The sequence below is a fragment of the Lontra canadensis genome, unplaced genomic scaffold (genome assembly GCF_010015895.1).
Source record: "Lontra canadensis isolate GAN:19392208 unplaced genomic scaffold, GSC_riverotter_1.0 scaffold1, whole genome shotgun sequence".
In the NCBI taxonomy this organism is placed as follows: domain Eukaryota; kingdom Metazoa; phylum Chordata; class Mammalia; order Carnivora; family Mustelidae; genus Lontra; species Lontra canadensis.
In genome coordinates this window covers 66,976,662-67,004,531 of record NW_022630995.1, presented here as the reverse complement: position 1 = coordinate 67,004,531, position 27,870 = coordinate 66,976,662, and the positions used below count along the sequence as shown (strand labels likewise).

At 58.5% G+C, this 27,870-nt stretch overlaps 1 protein-coding gene across 4 annotated transcripts; it reads left to right on the top strand.

The window, feature by feature from the left end:
* Positions 1–18: 18 nt before the first annotated feature.
* On the top strand, positions 19–27,532 carry UVSSA (UV stimulated scaffold protein A). Of its 4 annotated transcripts, none has more exons than XM_032856571.1 (14): positions 19–42; positions 1,651–1,750; positions 2,679–3,009; positions 3,642–3,762; positions 4,622–5,014; positions 5,935–6,047; positions 6,306–6,434; positions 14,569–14,674; positions 20,410–20,548; positions 20,871–21,068; positions 21,698–21,881; positions 22,229–22,337; positions 24,870–25,044; positions 26,302–27,532. In XM_032856571.1, the coding sequence occupies exons 2-14, from the start codon at positions 1,653–1,655 to the stop codon at positions 26,393–26,395; spliced, it is 2,190 nt and encodes a 729-aa protein (XP_032712462.1). In that variant the 5' UTR covers positions 19–42; positions 1,651–1,652; the 3' UTR covers positions 26,396–27,532. The 4 variants fall into 4 exon arrangements, with proteins under 4 accessions (XP_032712462.1, XP_032712455.1, XP_032712473.1 ...); XM_032856564.1 differs by having other exon boundaries at positions 19–49; XM_032856582.1 differs by lacking the exon at positions 19–42 and having other exon boundaries at positions 745–1,750; positions 20,949–21,068.
* Positions 27,533–27,870: the final 338 nt, after the last annotated feature.

Here is a 27,870-nt window from a genome sequence, read left to right as displayed (position 1 = left end):
CGGGGTTCCCGTCGGAAGGGGAAGGGCGAGGCGAGCGGCCTGGTACGCGGTAGGTGTCGCGGTCGTCGCGATACCCGGCAGGGGCTGCGGCCGGGCTGGGGTCCTGAGGGCCGGACTCGTCTCGGGACTGTTTCCGTCCTTCTCCCCAGGACGCGCGCCTCAGACCCGCTTTCTTCCTGGGACACCAACCCTTCCTCCTCTCCCTCCTTCTATCCCCTCTCCGTCCTCCTCTCGGTCACACTCTTCGTCCTCCTCCCCTTCCTCCTCTCCATCCTTCTCCTCCCTGGGACACCACCCCTCCTCCTCCCACTCCCCTTCGTCTTCATCCTCCTCCGCCTCCTCCCTCCCCCCACCGCCCCCCTCCTCCCACTCCTCCTCTCTGCCCTCCCGTGGGAAACTGTTCCCCCTCCCCCCCCTCCTCCTCCTCCTCCTTGGGACACCATCCCTCCTCCCTCTCCTCTAAGGGACACCAGCCCTTCTCCTCTCCCTCCACCACCACCACCACCTCCTCCTCCCTGGGACACTATCCCTCCTCCCTCTCCTCCTCCCCCTCCCACACCTCCACCACTACCTCCTCCTCCTCCCCACCCCACACCATCTTTCTTCCCCCTGCCCCTCAGGACATTGTCCCTCCTTCTCCTCACCCAGGACGCCATCCCTCCTCCCCCCTCCCTGGGACACCTATCCATCCTCCTCCGCCGCCCCCTCCTCCTCCTCCTCTTCCCCTCACATGGTCCCCTCCTTCCCCCCACCCCACTGTCCCCTTCTTCTCGCTAGGACATTGACCCTGACCCCTTCCGCTTTCTGGACGCTCCCTCCTCCCTGGTCACTGCTTTCTCCTCCTCCCTGAGACACCCCCTCTTCTGTCTTGTGTGGCCATGGTGCCCTGGGCTTAGGAACTCTGGCAGAGTCCATGGGGAGGGACCCATGGTCAGTGGGGGATACCGGGAGGGTGCTCAGATGAGATGAGCAGCTCCCTACACCTGCCAAGCGGATACTGAGTTAGTGTCAGTGACAAACATTACTGCTTGAGAGTGGCTCCTGGAGGGGCACGTGTACAGTGCTGGGCCCGGCCCCTCCTTCTACCAAATAAAGCAGCCCCCCAGCCAGCCTGGCCCCCCGTGCTGCCCCCAGTTTCAGTTCCTGCTGAGTGACCGACTTCCTGGGCCGTCAGCCTCGCCCTTCGTTTCCCTTCCTGCAGACCTGCTGTGTGCTCAGCCCTGGAGTTCTGGGTGCAAGTGATGCTGGCCCATAGCCACTCGTTCTGCTGTCTGCAGAGGCTTCCTGTGGGTTGTGAATGAGCTGTGTGCTGAAGGGAGAAAGGGCCACAGGCACCTTTGGGAAAAGCTCATTTAAATTTTATCTAGGCAGTTGAATTCTTGGGTTGCTGAGGTACCTCCCACATGTGGAATTGGAGAACTCTAGAGTTACTTTTGTGTTGTGCTTTTCCTGATTTACCACCCAAAATGCTGTGCCCAGAATACCATCTGCATTGTTGTATTTCCGCAGCCAGGTCACATCGGAGGCTAGGGCTGGAGGGGCAAGCCTTTCAGCTCCCCGGAATGCCCAGGACACAGTGAGCTCAGGAAACGTGTAACAGACCACGAAGGCTAGGTGGTCCTTCCGTGTCTCTGCCACACGTGTTTCTAGATATGGATCAGAAACTGTCCAACCTGGTCGAAGAGCTCACGACTTCGGGAGAACCCCAGCTGAGTCCTGAGAAAATGAAGGAACTGAAGAAAATTTGCAAGTATGCCTTAAGGTTCAGCGTTTCACACTGCCTGGCTCTGCGGGTCCAGACACTCCCGGGGGCAGGCCTCCTGCCACTTTTGTCTGTCAGCCCTGCCCATCTGCCCCAACCATGGCCTCTGTACAGGGAAGGAACGGCCCAAGATGTTTCCCCCAGGACCCTGCAGGTCCCAGCTCTGGTGGGCGGTCACCTTGTGGGGCAGTGGTTCCAGGGTTGAGGGGGAGGGCATGTTGGGCTTTAATGCTTCAAAGGTGGCCTCAGCTGGGAAAAAGTTGAGATTCACTGATTGTCCTTATCCTGTATTTACAAAACAGGAAAACGTAAGTGATTTTAAGTAATGAAGTTTTTAGCTTTTGACAAAAAAATTGCAGCCCAGATCAGGTTTCCCTAGAGAGCCAGAACAGCCCAGAACTTCTTTTGCAGGGAAGGTAGCTGGGAGGGGTGGCAGGAGGGGGCAGGGTATATGCGGGCTTCTGTGGGGGGAGGGGCGGCAGGTCCCTTCCTCCTTGCTTCAGTGCCCTGGCGTGCCTGCAGGGGAGGCTGGTGACCAGGGGTCTCTGCTCTGGTCGGACGGTGACTCCTTGAGGCTTTGCAGGCCATAAAGTCTCTGTGGTGGCCTCTCAGCCATGGACAGTAACGGGCACGATGTGACGGGGCGGCTGTGCTTGTGTCCCAGTAAAACTTGATGGGCACTGACGCTGGCTCTCGTGGTTTTCACATGTCATGAAGCATTATTCTTTCATTAAAAAATGTAAAAGCCATTCTTGCTTGTGGGTCATACAGAAACATGTGGGAACCTGAGGGCAGTCGTTGGTCCAGCCTGCTCTGGACCGAGGGGAGGGGAGTGGGAGAGGGTACGTCCCTGCTGCTTTGCACACTATGCACACACACAGGATCAGGCCTTGGCAAGGATGACTGGTGTCCCTAGGTCTTCGGAGGAGCAACTCGGCCGTGCCTACCACCTGCTCATGGCCCAGCTGAGCCAGGACCATGCCGAGATCCGCCTCTCCGCATTCCAGGCCATAGATGAGCTCTTCGCCAGGTCCCACCAGTTCAGGATGCTGGTTGTTTCCAACTTCCAGGAGTTTCTGGAGCTCACACTGGGCACTGACCATGAGCAGCCCCTGCCACCCCCCAGGGAGGTGGCCCAGAGGCTGCGGCAGGCTGCCACCCGGGCCATCCAAGGGTGGAATGAGAAGTACGGCGCGGCCTACAAGAAGCTGGCTCTGGGCTACCACTTTCTAAGACACAGCAAACAGGTGGGCAGGCCGCACGCTCTGTGCTGCATTAGTGGACAGACTTGCCTCTCAGGGCCAGCCAGTGTTGAGGGCAGGGCTCCCGGGAGCAGGCCAGCAGGTCCGGGTGGAGGGAGCTGGGACTCTGGTCCTGACTTCATAGAAAGCCAAATGAGAGAAAGGGGTCAGCTTCTCAGATGCGACCCTGTTCTGTGTCCTGGAGTTGAGTCCCTCCTGGGTCTGCTGTGGGCTCTGGTGGTCCTGGGTGCGTGAGACCCACCAGGATTGGCTGCCACCACCCCCGCCCTCCTGTCCGGGCAGCTGGCTGGTCCCCTCTACAGCCTGAGCATGCTGCCTGACACTGCATGTCCAGGTCCCCTCCTGGGGTGTTTCTAGGCCCCGGGGTGGGGCGAGTGGCTCCTTCCACTCCCCCGCACACACGCTCTTCTCGGAGGCATGCTGCTTTCTGGACTGTGGGGGGCTGTGCTCAGCTGGGGATCGATCATTGCTGTCAAGTGTGTTTCCTTGTGTTTGGAAGTGCTGGACCCCAGGGACCCGGAGGATCTGGCTCTGTGTTGGCACGTCTACTGGGTCTGTCTGACTTATTTTCTTTGTGTTCTGTGCAGTCAGGTCTCACGTCCCCTTCAATTTCCCAGGTGGATTTTCAGGACGTGAGTGCGCGGACTGTGGCAGAGAGAAAGCGGGAGGAGGAGAAGCAGAAGCGCTTGGATAGAATCTACCGGGAGAAGTCTGAGCAGGCCATCAGGGAGATGGAGGGTGAGTGACTTATCAGGCCTGAGGGCGCTGGGCGTGCTGCACTGCATCAGGGCTTTGTGCAGCCCACCCTCCTTGCCCAGGTTAGGGCAGACCTGAGCCTTGTTCTCAGGAACCTCTGGGTGGCCACTTCTCTCCCGCGCCCCCTGGTGGTGCCGAATGGAAGGTCTCCATGCCTCCTGGAAGGTCTCTTTGCTGGGGGAAGCAAGGGACATGTGTCTGTTCATCTCATGGCCCTTGATTCCTCTTACCAGCACGCCCCACTTCCAAAACCTGATGCCTCTGAGCACCCGGCCCTTTCCATGACGGGCAGGCCCCAGCTTAAGGCATTTCTGGCTTGCCTGGCCTAGGAGGAGCCTGGAAGCAGGCCTCTGTCGCCTGAGGAGGGTACTGGTTGGCCCCAGGCAGATCCCATTGGCAAGTGGCTGGCAGGAATGGAATGGTCGAGATGTGCTCCAGAGGGAGGACTGGGAAGTGGTGTGTGTCCTGATGGCTCCCCACAGGCCTCCCTTGTCCGAAAGCTCTGTCCATGGTGGCACGTCCCACTTGGTGTCCGGGGCACTGTGACCCTCATGGCCAAAGTCCAAACCTGAGGGTGTCTCTGAGGACGTCCCAGATGGAAGCCTCGTGCTGCTGAGCTGGTGGTTTCCCAGTGGTCACCAAGCCTCTGCACGCCCAGGGCACTGTCCTCTGCTGGGGGGCAGGAGGAGACCTATACTTCATGTGACATGTCACCACCCAGCCCACCTGCCCCTGGGCCCACCTGCTCCCGGAACATTGCTTACCCTTGATCCTGGGCCCTGCACCAGGGGAGGCGGTGCCCTGTGCTGGTGGTCCCGACAGGCCATACATGTGTTTGCAGAAATGGCCGAGGAGATCCGGCGCTGCCTCACAGAGGTGGAGAGCTGCTTTCGGCTGCTGGTGCCACTGGACTTTGCCACAGGCCTGGGCGCCTCATTGCCCACAGTGGCCTTCAATGTGTCTGTGGAGAGTGCCTCTAGCTGGGCCAGTGCCGGGAATCACGGAGACGAGGAGCAGCCCTGCTGTAGCAAGACCCTGCTTGCCTCTGCCGGCTGTCCAGGAGCCAGCAGTGGGGCAGGGCCCCCTCAGACCACCACAGGGGCCAAGGACGAAGAGGAGGAAGAGGAGGACGAGGAGGAGGAGGACAGCGACAGAGACAGTGACAAGGAAGAATTCGTGCGGTGCCATGGGCTGGGTTCCCACAAGTACATGCTAGATGTGGAGCTCTCCTCAGGTAACTTGTAGCTCCTGCTGGCCGGCCAGGGCTCTCTCCCCTCAGCCATGGGCCTTAGGGATGCTGGTGAGAGCCCAGACTTCCCCAGACAGTGAGCAGGGCAGAGACTCCCAAGGTTGAGGTGAGGGGTGACTTAAGGCTCAGAGTCCGCGGCTCCACCCTGAGGTCCTCCTTGTGATGGGCTGGCCTCATTTTCTGGGGGACTGGGAGCTCTTGGGGAGGCTGCAGTGCCTGGTCCCCGGCCCATTGGGATCAGAGGGTGACTATCAGGGATCAGGTGCCCCCCACTCTGGCTTGGAGGGAAACAGTTGGACTGCGACTTCCCACCACGTTCGCAAGGATGCCACGTAAGAGGTGGGGCCCCATATGGCCCGGCAGCGTGTGGGGTGTGGGTGGTTGGGGGCCCGTTAGGGGTGTTCACAGGTCAGACTGTGAAGGCTGGTCAGACTAGTTGTGTGAAGACCTGCTGCTCCTGGACGTCTTGGGTGTCAGCAGCCCCAGGGAGCTAACAGCTGTTGGGGGCCAGGGAGCAGGCCATGTGCAGGAGGTAGGGTGCCTGGCTAGAGACAGACCAGTTGGCAGGATGCAGAGGGGGCCCCATGGGACTGAGCCGCGGTATGGGCTGTATGGGGGAGGGGGCTCCACAGCTCCCCGGGCTTGCTGGATGGCCTGGGGCTTGTGTACCTGTGTGAATGCCGTGTGGGGCCTTGGGGTGTGGTGTAGGGGGAGGCATTAGCTTCAGGGTGAGAAGGTCCCCACCAAAGCCAGATCTTTAAGTAGCGCATCTGTTTCTCAGGCATGAGGTGCAGGGTCCCGGGCAGAACGTGGCTGGGGCAGGGTGGGCAGCAGTGCGGGTGGTCCCTCTGCAGTGCTGGGTGACCCACCCTGGCTCCTTCAGTGACCCTCATGCTTTGTTCCAGACAGCCTGAGGGTGCATGAGGACGAGGACAACCATGCCGTCATCCAGTCAGCCCGGGACGCGCTCAAGCTTATCCAGAACAAGTTCCTGCCAGCTGTGCGCTCCTGGGTCCAGGTGAGGTCCGTGCGTGCCGGGGTCCTGGGGCAGAGTCAGGGGCCCACGGGGTGTGCAGGGGTGACGCTGCAGCAGGGTGGGGAGGGCTGTGCCATCCTGGGTCCAGCTGAGGTTGCACGTGCCGGGGTGTGCAGGGATGACGCGGGGAGGGGAGGCTGGTGGGGAAGGACTGTGTACTCCATGGGGTGTGCAGGGGTGAGTTGGGGGGTTGGGGAGTGTGCCCTGGCCCGCCCAAGTGATGTGCCCCCTCATTGGCAGCTGTTCACCCGCGCGGGGATCCATGGCGGGCACTTAGAAGCTGCCATTGACCTGAAGGCAGAATTGGAAACCACCCTGCGGCGGTCGGAAGAGCTGGACATTAAGCCTGAGGAGGGGCACCGGAGGGAGGTAAGGGCCACCACTGGGCTGGGGAGGGGTGACAGCAAGGAGATCTCCTCTTTGAACTCTTTTCTGAGTCAGCAAGCATCACTGGGCCTTGGGAATATTCTGGTTCCTACTTCAGTGGGAGCTTCTCTCTTGAAATGGAAGCTTTGGCCCGGGGGCCAGAAAGCAACAGGCTTCCCTGCGGATGGAGGGTTGGGACAGGGTCCAGGCAGGAGGGAGTGGCAGAGCGGGGGTCGGGGGTCGGAGTGGTCTAGTCCGGAGAGAGATCCCAGGGCCCTGGAGGAGGAGAAGAAGGCCACGGGCTGAGCTGAGACCTAGTCTAGCCCCGCTGCACAGCTGCACCCTGAGCTCCCCAAGCACCCTAGCAGAGCCTCCTGTGAGCTGGTAAGGGCCTTCCAAGCTTCAGGGCCTTGTCCCGTCCAACTACATTGCAGCTGAGGGTGCTCGTGACAGACCAAGAATCAGGACTTGGCCTTGGCTTTATGCAGAGGGCCATGTCCTGGCTTGGGGAGGTGGGAGACCCTCCCAAGCAGGGCCCCACAGAGGAGCTCCTGGGCGGCGAGGTGGGGTGAACATGTGGCCTGGTGCCCCATTTGGGGAAGCCAGTCTAGGCCAGGTGTCTGCTGGTCGTGTGGCACCTCACGGGCCCCATGTGGTGTGGTAGGGGGTGGCTGGTCCTCTTGAGTGCTGGGTCCCGGGGCAAGGTTGTAGAGCTGGGACAAGCCCACACTTGTTGATGGGGCACAGGTGAAGTCCATCTGTTCCTGAGATACCTCCCATGGCCTGTGCCAGGACCTAGACCTTGATGTCTGGGATGGACCTGAGAGCCGTCTCCTTTGTAGGTGTTCTCAGGGCCTGCCAGCAGGGTGGGATAGCCAGAGCTGGACTGTGGGGGTGGGGGGGTGTCAGCACAGCTGCTGGCCTCTCAGAACTGAGAAGGCAGATCCCAGAGTGCCCCTCTTTGCCAGGATGCTGGGACCCCGGACCTAGCCCACTGAGCGGGGCCCAGACTCTGGGTGGATATAACTGTTTCCAGCAGGAGCTCTGGGGTGGGAGGAACAGCATTCCCCAGTGGGGAAAAGAGCAGATTTGGAGCCACTCAGATCTAGGATGGACAGTAGGTGACACGCTGGGTCTTGGCCCTTAGTGACCTTGATCTCTCCAGGGCCACTGGACACCTGTTGCAGGGCCATTGCCCTCGTGTGAGTTTCTGAGCATCTGCCCCACTGGCTGTTCTCCAGGTGCAGGTGTGGGGGTCCCCGGAGACCGGCAGAGGGCGGTCTTGCCTTTCTTCCACAAAGCTGTGGCATCAGAGGAAAGTTCTGGGCAGGGAGCCCAGCCTTCATGCTCCCTGGTATTTGCTGGCCGATGTCCTAGAGGTGATTCTGTGGGCACAAGATTCCTTGAAGAGCCTTGTTTTGGAGATGTGACCTCATTAAGAAGTTAGTTGTGTAAATTTTGACCAAGGTGTTTTTTTTGTTTTTTTTTTTTTACAGCAAAGGAAGGTTGTTTTCTGGTCTCAGGAGGGAGGTGATCTGGTCAGCTCTTCCCAGCATGTCAGGATTTAGCTCTGAACGTTAGACAAGCCAGGATCATGGCGTCAGAGCAGAGGCTGGCCTGAGAGCAGGGAGGGGTGGGGAATCGGGCTGGCTCCTCTGGGTGCCCCCTTTATGGCGCCCTGAGGACCAGCAACCCCCCCCCCACCTAGCAGGGGCTTGCACTGGGAAGGAGCTGGGGAGGCACCCTCAGAGCAGCAGGGGCTTTGGGGAGAGCCCTGGCAGCCGTGAGGGCTGGTTGGGCAGCATGACATTGTCCCTCTGGGCCTGGGGTCCACAGTACCACTGGGGCCCACTGGGCCCCGAGCCTAGAGCTGGTGGAAGAACCATCTTGCCTTGTGGCTGTAGAGCCCCCAGGGGAAGGGCCCGTCTCCTAATAAACCCAGTGAGGCAGGGGTCCGCGTGTCCCTGGAAGCCGCAGCCTCCCAGCAGGAGGCACAAGGTGCTCGGTGTGGTGGGTTCCAGCCTGCAGCGGCCAGTGAACAACAGCTGGGAGGCCTCTCTCCGGATGCCCCAAGGGCTGGAGGAGACAGAATGGGCTCACGCTCCCTGTGTGGAAGTAGCCCTGCCCTGGGTGCCCTGGGACTGCCAGGGTTGGGCTGCTCGCTCTGCTGTGGCTGCTGTTGTCCCTGCATGGACTCCTGGGGCCCCCACAGGGCCTTGACTATGCTGGGACTATTGGGTAGCTCCTGCACTGCCTCCAGACAACCAAGCCGGTGAGTGCAGCTCCACGCCGCTCCACGGAGCATCGGGGGTACTAGGGGCATTGGGGATGCTGGGGGCACTGGCAAGGGTGGGAGGCCAACCCAGAGGAGTGCTGTAGGAGAAGGGGCGCAGCCCCTCCTGCGCAGGGATAGCAAGGCCAACCTGGGTTGCCTGGGGGAAGGTGGCGCAGTGGGAAGGGAGAGTCCCTGCCTCTGTCAGCGCGCTGACGCTTTCCAGACGATTCTCCACAAGCTGATTGAAAAAAGGAACTGCTCTGAAATCCTTGGAGATTGTGCTCACCGCGCTGGCGGGCTGCGGCGCCTGGAGATAAAGCGATTGGGGCACGAGTGGCTGAGTGGCAGCGCCCCGCTCAGGTGAGCGCTGCTTCCCAGAATAGCCGCTGTGTATCTGCCCATCGGCTCCCGCTCCACGAAGGGCCTGTGGCTGCAGGAACCACTGCGGTCCCTAGAAATCACGAGCGAGCTGCTCTACATGGTTTGACTTAGCGTTTCCCCTCCCACAGGGGCTCAGCGTCCTAACTGCACAGTAGGCCGAGCTGGGGGTGCTGACTTGGGAACGAGGGATTCAGGATTGGAGAACTTCGGACGGATGGGCCGGAGATGAGAACAGACACAGGGCTTTTGGCTGGTATGCCGCCACAGTCAGGGGCCCATGGGGAACAAGCCCTTGCGGTGGGGGTGTTGGAAGGTGGCCCTTTCTGGTTTGGGGTTGCTGTTGGTTTGTACATACTGTTTTCCCTTTGACACAGAGGTTCCGACTTTGAAAAGTATTTAAGCCAGTTTAAATACGTTTAACTGTTTGTTTTATAGAGTGTGTCTCTGTTGTGTTTGGGAGCAGCTGGGGATAAATCTCAGATAGATCGATGTGGAGCATCATTGGGTAGATTTAGTCTTCAGCCTGCTGCCGTGGGGAGTGTAATAATCCGCGCCTGCTACATTCATTACACTGATAAAAATCCTTTGTAAACTTTGAAATTGCCTGCGGTTTAATTATGTGGTCAAGATCACCAATTATTTTGTATTGTGTAATTAACAAAATATTAATTTCCTGCCAACTAATATGTCTGAAAAAATTAACTTCAAGCATCAGTTTATGTAAACTCTCAGGAAGATGGGGTTTTTTTAATGGCTGGGTTGTAGGTTTAAGTGGGTGAGATGCTTGTGTGGGTGTCTCCGTTCTCACCGACCAGCCATCTGACACAGTGGCCACAAGGTCTAGACAGCCAGCATATCCTCATTCCAAAAACAGACATCATCCTGCAGGGCTCTGGGAGGCTTTCTTCCACGCTGGCCGCCCCTGCCTGCCTGAGCGGTCTCCCCAGCGGACAGGCCTTCTGGCGGAGGAACTTCCTCCCTCCTCAGGCAGGGGCTCTGGACGTTCTTGCTGTCATCGTGTCCCACAAGTTTTCTGTACCATGGGAACCACATGAACACCAGCTCTCTGTAGGTGAAAAGGACAGAGCGGGAAGCTGGGGAATGAAATGTTGAATGAGTCAGGCACCCCAGGGAGGCAGGGAAACTAAATCAGCCGGCAGTGGGGACCTTGTGCTCGGCAGGGCCAGTAAACAACCTTCCTGGAGACGAGGCTCCCTCCATCACGCTGAAGGCCACTCTGTGGCTGAGGGCTTGGAGCTGGGGGAGGGGTCCGCACGCCTCCGCCCTTCTCACCAGCGCTGGGAGAGCACACATAGGTTCCCCACTGCTCAGGGCCAGTCCTCTCCCCTGTGCCCTAGGGCCCTGGAGCACAGCCCCATTGCGCCCAGGCTCGCCCTATGCTGCTGTGCACCTCTTGCCCCTGAATACCTTCCCACAAGCAGCCCTGTGAGGTGGGTGACGTCACCTCCCCATTACACAGGTGGGAAAACGGAGTCTGGGGGAAATCACGTGAGTCTCGGTCTCCGAGGCCGCCAGACACCTGCATTTTGCCTATGCAGGTTGGGCTGAGGGAGCAGGTTTCCCTGTTCTTGTGTGGATGCCGCTTCCATGGGTGGTGAGAACCAGGGAAGTAGCTGGCTGTAACCAGGAAGCACTGTGTGCTCCGTGGCCATGCTATTGGCATCCTGTCCCACAGCTCATCCGCTCCCACGGGCCTCCCCAGGGCAGCAGCCGCAGGGGAGAGGCTACCCGCCTGCAGCTCCCGGGTCACTACCTGTGCTGGGGGGTGGATGTGCCCGGACCCCACCTCGCCTTGGAAACAGACCTCCAGGCATCCCATGGCCCCACAGCATGCGCCGCTAGCAGCCCGTTGCCAAGGCGAAGCCCTGGGGAACTGCATCCCGAGCCCATTTGGATCAGACAAGAAAGGGGGCGCCAGTCACTCTGGACACGGCGGCACTTGTTCACCAGTCATTCCTGAGCGGGAGGCCATGTGCATGCAGCCTGCTCTGTGTCCCAGAGGCCTCTGCGTGTCCTGGGTGGTGGTGGCCTGGGGTCCCTGTTCCTTTGCGCTTGCCCCAGTCAGCCCCGTAGCCCCACTGTCCTCTGCCCTCTGAAGGCGCGTCCCCAGCCACTGGAGATGCACATGAGATATTGGCTGGGCTGGGCAATTTGCACGGCCTTCCAGGGAGGGCATTAGCATATAAATAGCAGATGCAATGACGACCATCACAGCTGAGCACGTTTAATTTTTAGTTTATAAGATAGAATGGGGTTTTAAATGCATGGCCATCAAGCCGCTGAAAGACAAATGCAGTTTGGAGCTCACTTGTCTGACGAGGCCTTACATCATTTTTTTTTTTTTAAAAAGGGAAACAGACACACATAAAACTGAACAAAAGTGATTTCTTGGGTGAAAAGTAATTGAGATTGCACACTGAGTTAATTAGATCGTACAAAATTTATTTAACAGTCCCAGCTGCATCTCGGGCGTGCGTTTGGCGGGCAGACCCGCTCCCAGACCAGGTCGCTCTTCCTGTTCCTCCTCCAATAATCAGGAACCCTGATACCCCCACTGCTGTAAGCTGATTGTGTTGTATATTTTAGACGTTTTATTGCTTGTTTAATTATGATCCTAGAAGCTCATTTTTCTAAATCCTTTTAACTGTGGATGCAAATCCATTTTTAGGATACCGGCGGAAGGCCCACAGGCCTCCTCGGCGCCTCCCTGCTGCAGCCAGCTAGCATCTCCTGGTGCAGGAGGCGTCTGGTGGGCCACAGGGCTCTGACCGCCTGCCCAGGGACTCCACCTGTTGGAGAAGGTGGGTGCACAGCCCAGACACCGCAGGGGCGGGGTGGGGAGCTGCAGAATGAGAACAGTTCATAAGTGGACCCCATTTTGAGGACCAGTTGCCTCCTTGTGGCATGATCTCCTTCCTTCCCAGGGTTCTCAGGGTGTCCACACACCCCTGCCCCACGCCCTGCCCAGGGCCTCGCCTCTTTTAGGTCTGGATTCTGGCCACCTCCCTGTCCCACCCCGGGACTGGCTCCAGTGGGCTCCTTCCTGCCGGCCTCAGTTTCCCCAGGCCATGCTGTTTGGCCGGGGTCCTAGAGAGGGCTTTCTGGCCTGGTTGGTGGCGGTGTTCTGTTCTCTGAGTCAGCGTTTGGTGTGAGGCCCTGGAGCAGGGCACACAGGTGTCACAGCAGCAGCCATTGTGCCTAGTCGAGGGGCTTCCTCTGCATCTGGACAGCAGATGTCACTGCCCTTCCCCCATGATCTGGGGGGTTTCAGAGCACTGTCGCAGCCCCGGGAACTCCATGTTGAACTCGGAGGCTCTGGAGTGCGGATTTGCAGATCTGGTGTTAGTAGCGAAGTCTATCTCTGGCCCAGGGTCACTAAGGGTCCAGGGGCCACCCGTGGCCGGAGAGCTCCCTGCTCACGTGCACAGATGGGTTGTTGCAGAGGCCAGCGGCCCGGCTGCGGGGACCCTGAGGGGGCAGCTCTTACCCCATGGGTCCTTCTGGAGGTGGGTACGACCTGGCACACGTTGTCGGTGCTAATTTAAGAACAAAGAGGTTCCTGGGCTCCGTATTTCATCACGGGAATAAACAGTTTTCGTTGGGGAGGAAAAGGGTGTAATTCCTAATAGTTAGCTAAGCAGCTGAATATTTTTTAGGAAATGAAAATTTAGTAAAAGTCCCTGGTGAAATTGAAGGGTGTGAGTGGTGAATGTAATATTTTATGAAAATGACCCCCATATTTAAAACCCGCCGCACTCTGTTATGCATTGTAGCACCCCGTCCACATCTACCTTTTAGAAAATTAAAACACATAAATTCTGTTTAGTGTTTGATACGCACTGCACTAGCCGAGAACCGTAATGCCCTAAAACCTTGGGCTGCTTTCCACCTTTCATAAATTCCTGGGTAGATTCTATACAAAAATAATTTTCAGGTCCGTGGCTCATTGTTATTCAAACGTGATTGATCGCCGTCATTTGCCCAGCTCGGGAGTTAAGTGCCCCTGTCATTTCCAAAGAGTATAATTGGGACGTTTCACAGGTCAGTGGTGGAGACAGGCTTCCCTTTTGATCAGTGTTAGACTGATAACAAAAAATTACAGTTTCCGATGATGAATGTCTGCCAAGCTTCCCAGATGCACCGCAGTGGGTTGTGCCCAAACATAGTGCATTTGCATCTGATTATGCCTCCCAGGGGCAGGCGTCCTGGGCTGCAGGTACGGCAGACAGACGTGGTTGCTGGTGGCTGCCACCAGGCCTGGCTCTGTGGCAACCGGCAGCTGTGGGGGGGAGCTGCCAGCGTCTGTGACTCAGCCGAGCCTGGGGTGGCTTCCTGCCCCCGGTGTCGCCCAGGTTGTCCATTCTCCGTTTGAGCCTCACTGGTGCCTGTGAGCTGTGCTGCAGAGAAATACTTCAGAAGTGAAGGCATGTCATGAGGTTCTCCAGAGTTTGCCTCGGTGATTGGCATTTATCCAACAGGGCTCATCCTGAGGAGGATTCCTTCTGGGGGATTGAAACTGTGGTGCGGGGTTCACGTCCTGGTCAGGCTGAGCTGGCCCCCGAGTGCTCCCGGGTGGGGTGGCAGTGGGATTGTTTCCTTCTGGGGGATTGACACTGTGGTGCGGGGTTCACGTCCTAGTCAGGCTGAGCTGGCCCCCGAGTGCTCCCGGGTGGGTTGGCAGTGGGTCAGGCGCTCCTGCTTCCTCCCTGCCGTGACCCTCTCAGGAAGGAGCGATCCCTGTGGTTTGCTCTCCCCCAAGTCCCATCCTGGGGCTTGACCCCTGGGGGGTCACTGAGAATGTGGGGCCATTTGCAGCAGCCTGACTGCCCCAGTGTGTGGTGGCCCAAACTTCTCCTTGGGGACCTCCATGGAGAGGCCAGGTGCTACTTAGCCAGCGGGTTTGGGGCAGGGGTCCGGGTCTCGTGGAAGGAAGCCGGCTCCCTGTAAGTTCTTCAGGCCTTCTGGGCAAGCTAGGACGGAGGTGGCCCCCAGCTCCTCTGGTAGCTCTGGACCCCTTACCACACTGACCTAGGTGGGGAAAGGGGCATCATTGAAAGGAAACTGTCTCTTTTTGGCTTTTTAACAAGTTACTCTTAAGAACAGAATATTTCAGAAATGCCGTAGTCACACCAACATCCCCAGAGCTGCCCCAAGAACGGCCAGACGCTGTGTTTCGGCCTGCAGGGAGGGGCGGCCTTGCCTGTCCTGGGACTCTGGAAACACACTCACTCCGCGCCTCTCCCAGCACTTCAAAGGGCACCAGGCGGTGGGGCAGGTTGAGCATGGTTTAGACTCGGAGCTGTGGATCTGGCATGAGCTCAGGAGTGGGACCAGGCCTGGAGACCGTCCTTGGTCTCCGGGCTGTGGTGCAGCCCACGTCTGACCCACAGAGGTAGGACTGGGAATGTCCGGGCCTCTGTGCTCTGTTCATAGGCAGTCTGGGGGGGGGGGTTTCCACAGGTGGCAGCCCCAGGGGACGAGGATGAGGATGATGGGGACTTTGTCGAGGTCCCAGAGAAGGAGGGGTATGAGGCCTGCATCCCTGACCACCTGCAGCCTGAGTACGGTGAGTGCAGTGGGGGCGGGAGGGGGATCCTGCTAAGGATGCTGACCCTCAGGGCGTGACCTCATATCTGGGGTCTGGGGCCCACTGAGCAGGGGAGCCAGCCATGGTGACCACCCTGCCTGCTAACATTGCAGAGGTGTCACTGAAAATCATGGGATTCTCCCCATTTGTGCCCCAGGTCCTTTCGGGCCAGGCTTCTTCCTGAGGCCTGCCCCACCGTGGGCTCCCGCTGTCCAAGGTGGGCAGGCCCCAGCACTCATTCAGTGGGCACAGCCAGGCTGGTGCTCCATGAGGGGCAGCCCTGCTGGGGAAACACAGGTCTCAGCACAGGGGTGTGAGTCCAGGAGGGGGGTGGGCACCCCACAGTGGACAGAGAGCCCGCATGGCTCCTGTGCCCTGGGGAGAGTGTGGTGGGTATGTGGTTTGACCCTCAAGGTACCGGGAGACTGCTGGCTGTTCACCAGCTCCTTAGTCCTCAGGCCTCATTGGCCCTGGCGTCCCCACTTACCACCTGTGGAGTCACGGACTCTGCCGCTGGCCCAGGGCTCCTGTGTAGCTCTTGGCAGCGGAGGGTTGTGCCTTGGGAAGTGCAGACCCAGCTGTGACTGCTCTTTCCTGTCTGGGGTTTCCTTCTTTCGCACGTCTGCACCCCAACATGGTGGCGTCTGGTGAGACGGGGTGTGAACCCGTGGAATCCACCCAGCACACACACAGGAAGCCGATAAAAACAAGACCCATGGCTTTTGTGGAGAAACAGACTAGTCGACTTGTCTCTGAATCTATAAGATGAAATGCGAACTTTTCCGCAGGGTGTAGATGGTAGGCAGCTCAGCTGGGGCCTGTTAGGGGCAGCACGCAAAGCAGCACATCCAGACCTGACGGTTGCTGCTGGCACAGCCCTGGTTCCTTTCCTGCCAGCTGGCCGCCAGCCTGGTGTCCTCTCCCTAGGCACAAACTTGGACGTGGAAGCAGCGGCCACCCATCCTGCCCTCTGCCTGCCAGGGCCTGCGTGCATGCCTCGACCTCTGCCCCAGCCACGCAGGCCTTCACGTTTTAGTTTTCAGGTCTTCCTCTAACCACTAGGCACCCCTCCTGCTCTTCGTTCCTCTTTGTTCTTCTGTGCCTGAAATGGCTTCGTTTATGCTGCCATCCCCCCCCACCACCCTGGAGCAGGGGCTCCCTGTGGCCAGAGGCCTCACCTGCCCCCACGAGGGACCTGGGGGATGCCCAAGGCATCTGTTAGGAGCAGTGAGCTCCCTCCTGTGCCCAGGCCAGAGCCCAGCAGAAGCCCAGTCACACCCAAGGCTGCCTGTGCCCAAGCTGGGACAGTGGGCAATGGGGCCAGGACTGCCAGGGAGCAGCTCGCACATGGTGCAGTGTGGTCACTTCTCCAGGTTTCTGCAGCGGAGGAGTCTGGTGATGGGCAGTCCCAGCCTGAGCACCTCCTGTGGCTAGCAGTGCATCCAGCAAAGGTCGGGCTCAGAGACCCCAGGCCCTGCCTGTCGGGCCTGGGAGCCCTGCACTGACCCTCAGCTGGTCCTCTCGGCCCTTTCCAGCCACAGGCGCTTGGCCTGGCCCTTGGCACATCCTGCTTGGAGGGCACATCCACTGTGCCACGGAGGCCATGGCCTCCAGCAGGCACGGTGGGGCTGCCGCCACTCCCACTGGCGAGGTGCTGAGCAGGAGTGGCTGAGGGGACTGGGCGACAGGCTGGGTCGGCCCGCCATGCTCACAGGACATGCGCCTGGACTCAGCACAGCCCTGGCACCATGGCAAGGGGACCTGCCAGCCGCGGCCTCAGCCACGAGGGAGTGGAGATGAGCTGTCCCCACGGAGACATTGCCGATCCCCATAGTCTGCAAGCCTGACAGTGTGCAGTCTGCCTCCCGCTCTGGGCTCCCGGGGCACCTGACCGCCACCTCCTCGTGAGGCCAGGAGGGCCCAAGTCCCTGGTGCCCATAGCCACGCCTGGCCCATGGAGGGTACCTCAGGAGCCCAGGAAAAGAGGCAAGACTCTGCCAGGCCCCCCTCCCTTTGCTCACGACATCCTGTGAGTAAGCCGGAAGGTCATGCTCATGGCTGACGTGGGTCTGTGTTCGTGGACAGGTGGGCTGCGGGGGCCTGGTGGTGATGGACCCAGCTGGACTAGGGCCGCAGGGTCGGGAGGGCCCCAGAGACAGCCGTGCCCCTGGTGGGCCCACCCTCGCCACCACCCTAAATCCCACTGGGAGCCCCGGCGGGCCCCAGGGCGCTGGAGGCTTCCAGACACACAAGTGTGGCAGCCGAGGCAGTTCATAATGCTGGTTTATATTCCGCCTCTGTTTTTTCAATTAAATGCAGGTGAACCCGCAGTAGATTGGTCTAAATCCACACGGCTGCGGAAGCTGGTGCTTTTTCTTTCTCGTTTCTTTCTGTGAATTTTCAGCGAGGGGCTTTTATCTTCCCCTTAATCCTACCATTTCTGTCAGGACATAATCTCTTTCTCAAATTTACATTTTAATTACAAGGCCAGCTGAACTAGGTAAAATCAATAATGTCAAGCTCGGCGGCCTAACTCCGTGCGGAAGCCGCAGCCTCTCCATTTCCCGCTATCGATTCATCGCTCCCGCCCTGTCTGCCTTAGCGCTCCAGGCAAATGGGTGCCACTTGGTCAATTTAAACAAAAAAGGGGATTTGGGCATTTGTAGGATTCTTTCTAAAAGCTACGGTGGGAGTAAATCTGAGCCCAGCTCCTGTACTGCGGCCTGTGCCCGTCCGATGGCCGAGTGGCCGGCTATGCTGGAGAATGCTCGCTGCCGGGCTGAGGCACACCAGCTGCTTTTTGGGGTTTTACTTTGAAAGTGTGTGTCAGCGAGATTGATTTTCTACAACAATGTGAAAATGGTCGTGTTTTTTTTTAGCGCTCTGAGTATTTACTCTGCTTTAACACGCTTACCCATCTTTTTAATGGTTTAAAACAACAAATCAATGAAAAATATATTTCATTCTTGTAACTCCTAGGAATTCACATATTGATCCTTCAGCTGTGATTGTATCCATCTAAATGCCACAATGCCCACTTATCAGCCTCCCCCAGCACCCCGGGCGCGTGTGTGTGGCTTGTGCACACTCGTGGGGTTGGCTGTCTGTGACAGGCTCTGCATAGTCAGTGATACGTCTTGTCAACATCCCGAGTGGGGGTTTTGGGGGGTTTTGGGGAGCTGGGGCCAAGGCAGCGTGGTGATGATGGAACCTGGCCTGGGGTCCCAACCCTGGCGGACTTGTCACGCCCGAGCAGCTCTGTCCTCCGCTCTCAGCTGCTGGAACCTGGGAAAGGGCAGCGGGCGGGCTTGCCGGGCATCTGCAGTAGGTGCGGGCACATGTTTCCTGCACAGGGCCTATGGGCTTCTGGAGCCCCCGTGAAGCTGTGTGGGCCACATGCCAGGGAGACCATGCACAGAAAGGGGCCCGTCTGCTGCTGCCCGCGACGCTGCAGGGGACTGGGCTGGACGTCCCCGAGTGGGGTCAGGCTGCCCCTGCTGCCCCTGCAGAGAGCCCACGCCAAAAGCACACACTTTAGTCCTCGGTGCTGCCACATCCCTTCAAGTTCTCTCTAAATCCAGTGTTCATGAGTTTGTTTTGGAGGGTGCTGGGTGGATCTGTGTTCAGCAGGGCCATCTACACCGCAAGTCTGTGTGCTCAGGAAGGAATTGTCAGAGTGTGTGTGTAGGTTTCTAACGTCTGGGTCTTCACTGCCCTTTGCTCGGCTCCTGGCTGCTCCGTGGCCCAGGGACATGGTCTGGGGGCGCTGAGGTCGCCTTGGTCCTCCTGCCTGTGGTCCTGTCAGGCGTGCATGTGTTCTGAAGGGCTTCCTGGATGCAGCGTTCCATGTGGCTGTGGATTTGGCCTTTTTGGTCTATTGTGAGGGTGCACAGAGCCGGCCATGGCGAGCCCCTGAGCCGCTTACCACGTGTGCTGTGTTTCTCCTTGTGTGTCTGGAGCCTGAAACCCGGTCTTTCTGGAGACACTGTTGTCCTTGCTTTCTCCATCCCACTTTACAGGGTGAGTCTGCTTGTCTGTCTTTAGCTTCACCGTCTTGTTGACTGTTTAAGTGGGTCTTGTGTGGACCACAAGTTGCTAAAAGTTTTGGAACTAATGTGCCTTTTAGCTGATTTTGATCTGTTTAATGAATTGTTTCTGGTTGTTCGATGTCCCAGACACTTTATTACCCACTGGGTTTTCTTTCCCTACCTTTTGTTTGGTAGGTTAATATTTTTTCTGCTAGTTTTTAAAACATTCCATCCATGTTGATAAAATTGTAAGAGCGTTGATTTTTCTGAGAGTTATCCCTTATTTTTGAAAGGTTCATCTTCATGTTTCCTGTGCACGGTCCTGGTCCCGTAACAGTCTGCACCGCCCTCCCCCCGCGATCCCCCAGCCCAGCACCCTGCTCACCCCAGCTCAGCTCTGGTGCCAGGTGTGCAGTGAGAGGCAGAGATACCACTTTGTGCTCCCGCTTGCAAGCCTTGCCCCAAACTCCCTTTCCTCCCTGATGGATGGATTGATGACTCGCTCGGAGAGTGTTTTCAAAGCAGGCCTTCCTATGGCTCCGGAAAGGGTCTCGTGTGCGAGGCTGTCCCTCACGGGTACCACAGGGTGCTAGTGAGCTAGATAGAAAGTTCTAGCTCATCTTCTCTTTCAAGCTTCTCAGGAGAAGCTCCAGAGACTTCGCGTTCACGGTCACTGTTAAAAACACTGGTGTTGGTAGGATGCTTGTCCTTTGCCCTTTCTGCTATTCCTCTCTAGAAGCTTTTTGGATCTTTCTCTTCATCTTATCGTCCTTAAGTTTCCCTGTAAGTCTACCAGCCATGTTTTCTCTGTCTCTTTCTTGACACTCAGTGGGCCATTTGGGTAGTTCCCAAATTCCAGCAAAATTGGGTGTCTTATTTCTTCAACTGCTTCTCAACTCCAGGTATTTTTTCTGTGCTTTGGGGGCCAGTAGCGAAGATGCTGACATCGGTATGCAGCACACCCAGTGTCCGCACCTGAGCTGTGAAAGCTGCCATCTGGCTTCATCCCACACCCGCTGCCTGGGGTGCCCACCGCCTGGGGCACCCGCTGCAGTCCCTGAGACATTACCTCTCTCCATTGCGGGGGGGTCTCTGCTCTCCCCTCCTCTTCCAAAGCTCCAGTGTGCTCTGGGCCCCATGGCCCTTGGGGAGCATGCAACACACCTGACCTGCCGGACATCTCGCCTTCTGCCTGGAATATGCTGCTCAGCTTCCTTCCTGGCATGTCACAGTCCTCACATGTGACTGCGCTCAGCCCACAGGACCTCAGCTCCCACAGCGAGTTTGGGGTCGCACGCCTCTGCTGATGCCACTCACACTGTGTGCCGCCCTGGGACCCTGGCCTGCACGGGGGCAGTGTGGCCATACACCCTGCAGAGAGGGGCTGGAGGGGGCCAGGGAGGGCCCCTATGGTGCTAGGAATCTGACTTCATCCCGTTCTGAGGATTTGGGATGGACGCTGGCCTACAAAGCTCTGCAGCCTGGTAGCCTCGTCTCTGGCCATCTCCGGTGGAGGTGTACAGAAGCGCCAGCATGGTGGCCTCTTCTGGCTGGAGCCTGGCTACAGGCTGACACGGGTCATCACTGTGGGGCCGTCAGCAGCGGGTAGAGATAGAGCATAGTGCGCCCGGGGGTCGGTCTGGGGTCATGGAAGCGGTGGCCAGGAACAGCTCCTCTCTGTTCCAGGGCTGGAGAAGGACCCTACTGCCCGGGGCTTGCAGGCCAGGAAGACAACAAGGCGGGACGAGGAGGCGCATGACCCCACCTCTGCTGCTGCCCAGCGTCACCACCTACGTGGACACTTGCTCCCTGCCCCGAGCCCCAGGTCACCTCCAGATGCCTACCTCTGCCTGGTGCAGGCTACCCAGACCCCTCTGGCTGTGTGGGGGTGACCGTGGGTGTGCCCCAGGCCCACACCACTGTCTGGGCCTCTGGCTTGCCTGGGAGAGAGGGGTCCTTGGAGAGCTGGTGGGGACAGGTGTCAGACCCAGGAAGAAGTCCAAAGATCCGAGACCAGGTCCCTGCAGAGCTCCCTGAAGAAAGCTGGGCTTGGTGCCAGGACCCAGCGGCTGCCCTGGACCCCGAGCCCAAGGTGGCAGAGGTCACTGGACGTGTTGACCCCGGGGTCTGTGTCTTGAGGAGAGCAGAGGACAAGAGGGAGAGACGGGGCCTGTGGCAGCTCCTGCATGCACAGTCAGCATGTCCTGTTGTTGTGACCTCACTAGGGCACCTATGGGACACGAGGAGGCTGGGAAGCTGGCAGCAGAGCGGGCCCGGGCACCTGTTGTACCCTTTGGGGTGGACCTGTGCTACTGGGGCCAGGAGCAGCCGGGGAAGATCCTCAAGTGAGTGTGGGTGTGTCTGGTCCCATCTTTCCCCGGCCTGCAAACACCACCGGGCCCAGGGCCTAGCTCTGCCTCACACTCCCTGTGGGGGCGATCACCACATACAGACTCTAGTAGGACCATAGAACTGTGCCAGGGGGTGCCTTTTAGACCTCTTCTCAGCCTTCCTGTGACTCCCTGGGGAGATGTCCTGCGCCATCTTCCTACAGTCTGGCATCATGGGGTGTGAAGGATTGGCTGCCTGGGCCTAGGGCCCTTCCTGACCCATCCTCGCCCCTCCAGTGCTCTGACTCAACCCTGCACGTGGGCCAGGCCTGGGGCTCTTCGAGGACTTGCCGGAGCTGTCACTGCACTGTGCCAGCTGGCGCTGTCCTCTGGGGGCCACAGACAAGAAGGGGGCACAGGTGGATCCACTGGTTAACCAGCTGGGGAGCGTGCAGTCCTGGCAGGCTGGGGACAGCCATGGAGGCTGGACAGGGGAGGACCCTTTCTGAGTTTGGGCTTGTGGCACCTGCGACAGGGTCCAGAAGTCTGGGTCCGCTGTCCTCAGACTGCCCTGCCTGGCCTGGCCTTGTGTCCACAGTGCTGGGCAGCCTCCCCATGGCGGCTCTGAGAGTCTGGTGTTGCAGGTGTGACTCTGAGCACCGCTTCTGGAAGCCCAGCGAGGTGGACGCAGAAGTGGACAGTGCCGCTGTCTCGGAGATGCTGCAGAGCCGCTCCATTACCTTCGCAGGGAGGTTTGAGCCCGTCCAGCACCGGTGCCGTGCCCCGAGGCCCGACGGCCGGCTCTGTGAGCGCCAGGACCGGCTGAAGGTGAGGTGGCAGCCATGGCTGGCAAGGACCACAGGCACACATGGGCATGGTTGCCACTGGAATGGGGCGGCTGTATGGAATGCTGGACTCTCGCCGGCCCCTGTGAAGCCAGCTGTGGCCCTTGGCGAGGCCCCTCCTCAGAGAGGGTTTGTCCATGGCTGGCCTGCGTTGCTCCACCACCACCTCTGCCCGGGGTTGGGGGTCTGACGTCCAGGACCTCGGTGCTCTGCGCTGGTTCCTGTATGCCTGCCCCACACAACCCTTCCTGCACCCGTGCTGTGCTGAGCACCAGGTGGCCAGAGTGAGGGAGGTGGCTGTGGCCAGAACTGCTCTCCTCTTTGTCCTAGTGTCCATTCCACGGGAAGATCATCCCCAGAGATGACATGGGCCGGCCCCTCCAGCCAGAGGACAGGGCCTGGGAGCAGAGGCGGCTGCAGAAGGGGGCGGGGCGTACAGGTAGGTCTGGGGCCACAGCAGACGCTGGGTGCTATGTAGGGGGATAGCCTGTGTGGGGGGATAGCCTGGGACCCAGCGGCTACCTGCTGCCTCCAGCGTGTTTGTAACTCATGGCAGCACCCCGGGGGACATGGGCTTCTGGTTGGGCCAGGTTTTCATATCGCTGCCCCCCCCCAGGAGAAACAGACTCACGACCAGAAACCATCATGTTGTTTGGTGGCTCAGGTCTGGGTTCTGAATTACATTTTTAAGGAAATTAGAGAATGAAGGTAAGAAGGCTATTGGCTAAAGCCTGTGCTCCAGAGAGGAGAGCTGCAGGTTCTCCATAGCATGGGAGGTTTGGGACATGTGTGTGTGCACACAGCTGTGAGTACATGTGCTCGTGTGCACAGGTGTGTGAGTGGGATAGGTGTGCAAATGGGGTGTGGATGGCTGTGTGCACACGGGTGTCCAAGTGGGATGTGCATGCATGTGTACATGCCCAGGCAGACATAAGAAGGTCCCAGGTAGGCCCTGAGCCCCAGGTCTCGGCAGCCAGTTCTGTACAGAGGCCATTTCAGGTTCTGGCTGATAGACTAGCTTCAGGCCTTGAACCACAGAAGTGTTGTTCTCAGGACAACTTGGGGAACTTGTCTCAACACAGTATGTGTGTTGGTGCCCTGTGCTGGGCACGTGCCACAGGCTGGCCACCCCGTGACTCCCGAGGGCCCCTGGATAGCAGGGTCACATGGTATCCCCTAGAAGTGGCTGTCACTGTCTGGGAAGCATGTGGGTATGTTCAGAATATGGGGGTTACCCATCAGATCTCTGACCCGTCTCGGAGTCTCTGTGGTTTGTCAAGCCTGGGCTAGGGTCTGGAGGTCCTGGCCACCTGGGGCTTTCGCTGTCCCAAGAAATCCACGTTGTGGACCTGGAGCCCCCAAGTGCATGGGGGCAGCGCTGGCCTGCACATGAGGGTCCCAGCCAGGTGGAGTTTATCGTCATTAGTGGGGTCTTTCCCTTTGACAGATGTGAGATTTCAGGCTGATGCTCTATCTGAGCCCCCAGGCCGGGGACAGCAGCAGGGAGGGGCCCCTGACCTACTAATCCGCGGGGCGAGGCCTTCCCTGGTGGCTCACACTCAGTAGCAAATTAAGTGCGTATTTTTTGTGTCAACCCTGAAGAGTATCTGGTTCTCCAGGCCTCGGTGACTTGTTAACAACAGGTATCGGGCTGCGGCCGCGGGCCGGCGCTGGCCAGTCAGATGTGAAATAGCATCTCTTTACTAACTACAGTATTGATCCCCGCCTCCCTCGCACGCGCAGCAATTTTCTTTCCCTGGCGCTAACCTTGGTGACAATGCGCCAAGCTCCAGGCCCGCCAGCGCACAGGAAGGCCGTGCGGCCCCAGCAGCTATTGATTTTCCTCAAAGGCTTTTAAATTGCTCCTTCATTTTACTGAGATGCTCATTCCATCTCTCCCGGCCGCCGGTATTTTTCCGTGGTGTTTAAACAATTGCTCCATTCACTGGGCCCCTAAACTGTGGCGCCTTCTTATTATGGGAGATAAACTGTTTAGACAGTTTTCCTTAATCTCGGATTAATCGTTCCTGGATCTGAATTGTGTGGCCCTGTACTCCTTCACTTCAAAAAATCAACTTGGGGAGGCCTAGCCATCTGTCTGGGGCGCACATTCCATGGGGTTCCCATGGGCCTGGTGGGCACCAATGGCATGTGGGGTGCTTGGTACCCTCCTGTGAGCCGGGCTCAGTGGCCCAAGGTCTGGGCACATGAGGGGGGCTGTGCTGTCGCCCTCCTGACCAGGATGCGCCTGATATCACAAAGCCCAAGCCCACCTTCCAGACGCAGGCCTGCTCCCACTGGGACCAGGAAGCTGAGGCCAGGAAGGAGAAGCCAGGGCAGGAGTGGGGCTGTGGGGACCCCAGCATGAGACAGTGAAAGCAACCCTCGGTCCTGGCAGATGAGCATGCTGGCCTGGCTGTGGTGCAGCCCCAGGCTGGCGAGGCCGGGATCTGTGGGACGTGGAGCAGTGTCCCCTGCTGCCTTGCCTGACCTGGGCCGTAGCAGGAAGAACAGAACTGCCCTGGTAAACTGACTCCCTCATTGAAGACCATTGCCAAGTCCTCTTTGGACAAGTAAAAAAGAAAGCTCAGACTGTCCTGAGCGCTGGGCCCTCGCTCCCCTGCTGCACCCAAACACCAGTCATCAGATGGGTCTGGCTGCTGTCCCCGGGGGCCGGGTGGACTAGTCCTGCTGGAGGCTGGGAAGTAGCCTGCCATGGGCGCCCATCTCAGCTGCCTTCCTCCCCGGGGGGCTAGTGGGTACACCAGATGAAGCTTCTGGGTCCCCTCCCAGCTCTTTTCTGGCATCTGGTGGCACAGGGGCCTGTGGGCCCAGGATGGGTGGGCAGCTCTGCCTTGCCATCCACCCCCTTTGTTGCTGGCCAGCAGTGGGCTGAGAGGGGTTGGGGCTCGGGAGAGAGGCTCTCTGGTCGGTGTCAGGAGTGTCTTGAAATCTTGGGGTCTCTTTGCAGATTGGCAGGACCCCGAGTTTATGAGAGATGTGGAGGCTGCCACTGGAGTGGACCTTGGCTCATCTGGGTCAAACAGGAGCGCCAAGGGCAAGAGGAGGAAGCACCCTGGCCTCACTGACCTGAAGCGGCGGGCCGACACCGCCCGCGCACGTATTGCCAAGAAGGTGTTTGCCAAGTAAGAGCTACTCGCCCCATGCCTATCCCCCGCCCCTGGATTTGGGGACACTAAAGGTGCCTGAAGCTGGTTACCCCGAAGGGGGTGGATGAGCTTCACTGACCAGCCAGCACTCCCTCCTTTTCTGGTGGTGGGGGGAGGCCTCCATGGGGGCTGCTGGTGCAGGGCCAGCTGGCCCTGGGGGGCTCTCTTGTGATTCGTGCCCAGAGACATCCATGTGGGGACAGCAGGCAGGGGAGGCCGGCCGAGACTGGGGAGATGGGAGACACCACATGGGTCTCTGCTTTAGCAGACCTTGGCCAGTGCTGCCGGGGAGGGGGCTCAGGGATGGGGCATCTCCACAGCCCAGCTGGACATGCCTGGCGGCTGGGGACTTGGCAGGGCCCAGGCAGGAAGGCCTCCAGCCAGTGCTCTCACTGCCTGCCCACCACCGGGGCTGGCCAGACGAGCACACTCAGGGTGCTCCTGTAGGAAGCCCTGTGAGGCCGTGGGCTCCTTGGTTGGATCTATGCACATGTCGTGGGTGCCGTCAGGCCATCCTCGTGGGGCAGCCTTCTCAAGCAGATGACACCTGGAAGGCATTCTGCTCCATGCAGTGGCCATAGGAGGCATGCATCCTGGCCAGCATCACCACATACTTGGCCTGTGCAGGGTCGGACAGGAGAGAGCCCCGTGAGCTCATCCTGTTGGAGAGCCACAGGTGACTGAGCCCCGGAGTCGCACCTGATGGTCACACGGGCACTTGGGGGCAGCAGGGCATCGCTGCTTGGCGACCTCGGAGGCTTCCTCTTGGGCCCAGGGCCCTGCTGAGCAGGCAGCAGACAGGCTGGGCAGCGAGACACACTTGATGGCCCATTCGAGTCTTTGCTGGCAGGCCTGCGGTGCTGCCCCGCAGCTCTGTCCTGGGGCGCTGTGCACGGGGCTGGGGAGGGTCTGGTGCTGCGTTACTGCCTGTGCCCTTGGTCTGCTCTCCCTCTGGCCTGCTGGGCAGGCTCTGCTGTCAGTCTGTGGTGCAGCCTGGCGCTGGTGAGGTCGGGATCCTGGGGGCTCGGGGCTTGGAGCTCCCACGGGGTTGCTTTAGGCTCCGGACAGGTAAGCTGCAGCCACTTCTGGGCTGTGTTGCCCATCTGCACGGTCTGAGCAGTCTGCATGGGGCAGCCACTGAGGTACTAGGGCCTGATCCCAGCCAGACCACGCTCGAAGCCCAGAGCCCTGGCCAGGCTTCCCTGATCTCCTCTCACTCTGCTTTCCCCACAGGGCTGCTGTGCAAAGGGTGGTCACAGTCATGAATCAGATGGACCGGAAGAAGCACGAGAAGTTTGCAAACCAGTTTAACTATGCACTGAATTAGAGGGCCAGACGTGGTGTGTGCAGCCCCGCTGGCTGTCGGCCCCTCTTCCGGCCTCCCTCAGCCAGGGTGCAGGATGGCAGCGCAGACCTGGGACTGGGCTGGAACCACAGCCACCATTTGTTGCATGGATTTCTTGGGAGGAAATAGTGCGCGTTCTAATCACAGTGCCCCAGAGGTACTGACGCTCCCCTGCGCTGGGGAGCTACGGCCCTGCCCTGAGGAGCCACTGCCAGCCAGGTTATATGGGTCTGGCCTGCCTGAGAGCCTGGAGGTGACACAGGCAGTGTGTCCTTGAAGAGCCCCAACTCCCACTTCCCAGCCTTCTCCCTGGGCAGTGGTCACTCAGAGGGACTCTAGGAAACCTCACACTTTCACATAAACACTGTTTTTAAGACAAGCAGGGTCATGAGCCACTCGGCGTCACCGCTCGCGTTTCCAGCTCACGGAGCACTTTGGTGATGGTTATGCATCAGAATGCCAGCAACTACCTCATGGTTTTCATGTTTTTAAAAAACAGCCTCATACTCTCACACCCTAGAATTCACCCTTTCAAAGTGTACCACTTAGTGGCATGAAGTGTGCTATATAACCTAGACCAGAACCTGTACACCAGGTTCCAGAACTTTCCATCACCCCAGAAGAAAGCCTATCCCCATTTTCTGTCACTCCCCTTGTCCTTCCTCTAGCCCCTGGCCCCTCCTGATTTGTTCATGGCTCTGTCCTTTCTGGGTGGACGGCGTCCTAGCAACGTGTTGCCTTTTGTGTCTGCTTCCTCCATTCACTTAGCACAGCGTCTCCAGGGATCTTGCGTGTTGTGGAATATGGCCCCACGATGACACCTCCGTATCACAGACATTTGGGGAGTTCTCACAACCATTTGGCTGTGATGAGTAATGCTTCTGTGAACATGTGTGTCCAAGTTTTGTGTGGACATATATTTTCATTTCTCTTAGGTTTATGCCTAGAAGTGGAACTGCTAGTTCATTTGGTCACTCTGTGTTTACTTGTTGATGAACCACCAGACGGTTCAAAAGCAGCTGCCCTGTTTTACTTACATTCCTGCCACAGCGCGAGGGGTCCAGTTTCTCTGTGTTCTTGCCAACACATGATCTCTGCTTAATCTTAGACACCTGGGTGTGAAGTAGGTTTTTTTTTTTGTTTTTTTTTTTTAAGATTTTATTTGAGAGAAAGAAAGAGCATGAGAAGGGGGAGGGGCAGAAGTAGAGGAGAAACAAGTTCCTCGCTGAGCAGGGAGCTCCATGTGGGGCTCAATCCCAGGACCCTGGGAACATGACCTGAGCCCAAAGCAGATGCTTAACCAACTGAGACACCCAGGCTTCCCTGAAGTGGTATCTTGATTTGCATTTTAATTTGTATTTTCCTAACGACTAGTGATGGTAATTATATTTTCATGTGCTTATTGGCCATTTGTGTATTTTTTTGGAGAAATACCTATTCAGATTCTTTGTCCATTT

Bases quoted from the DNA above. Each gene is read 5' to 3' on its own strand.
- UVSSA (XM_032856571.1), top strand. From the start codon at position 1,653: ATGGATCAGAAACTGTCCAACCTGGTCGAAGAGCTCACGACTTCGGGA. The intron at 3,763-4,621 runs GTGAGTGACTTA...ATGTGTTTGCAG, and splicing joins GGCCATCAGGGAGATGGAGG to AAATGGCCGAGGAGATCCGG. The intron at 14,675-20,409 runs GTGAGTGCAGTG...TCTCTGTTCCAG, and splicing joins CCACCTGCAGCCTGAGTACG to GGCTGGAGAAGGACCCTACT.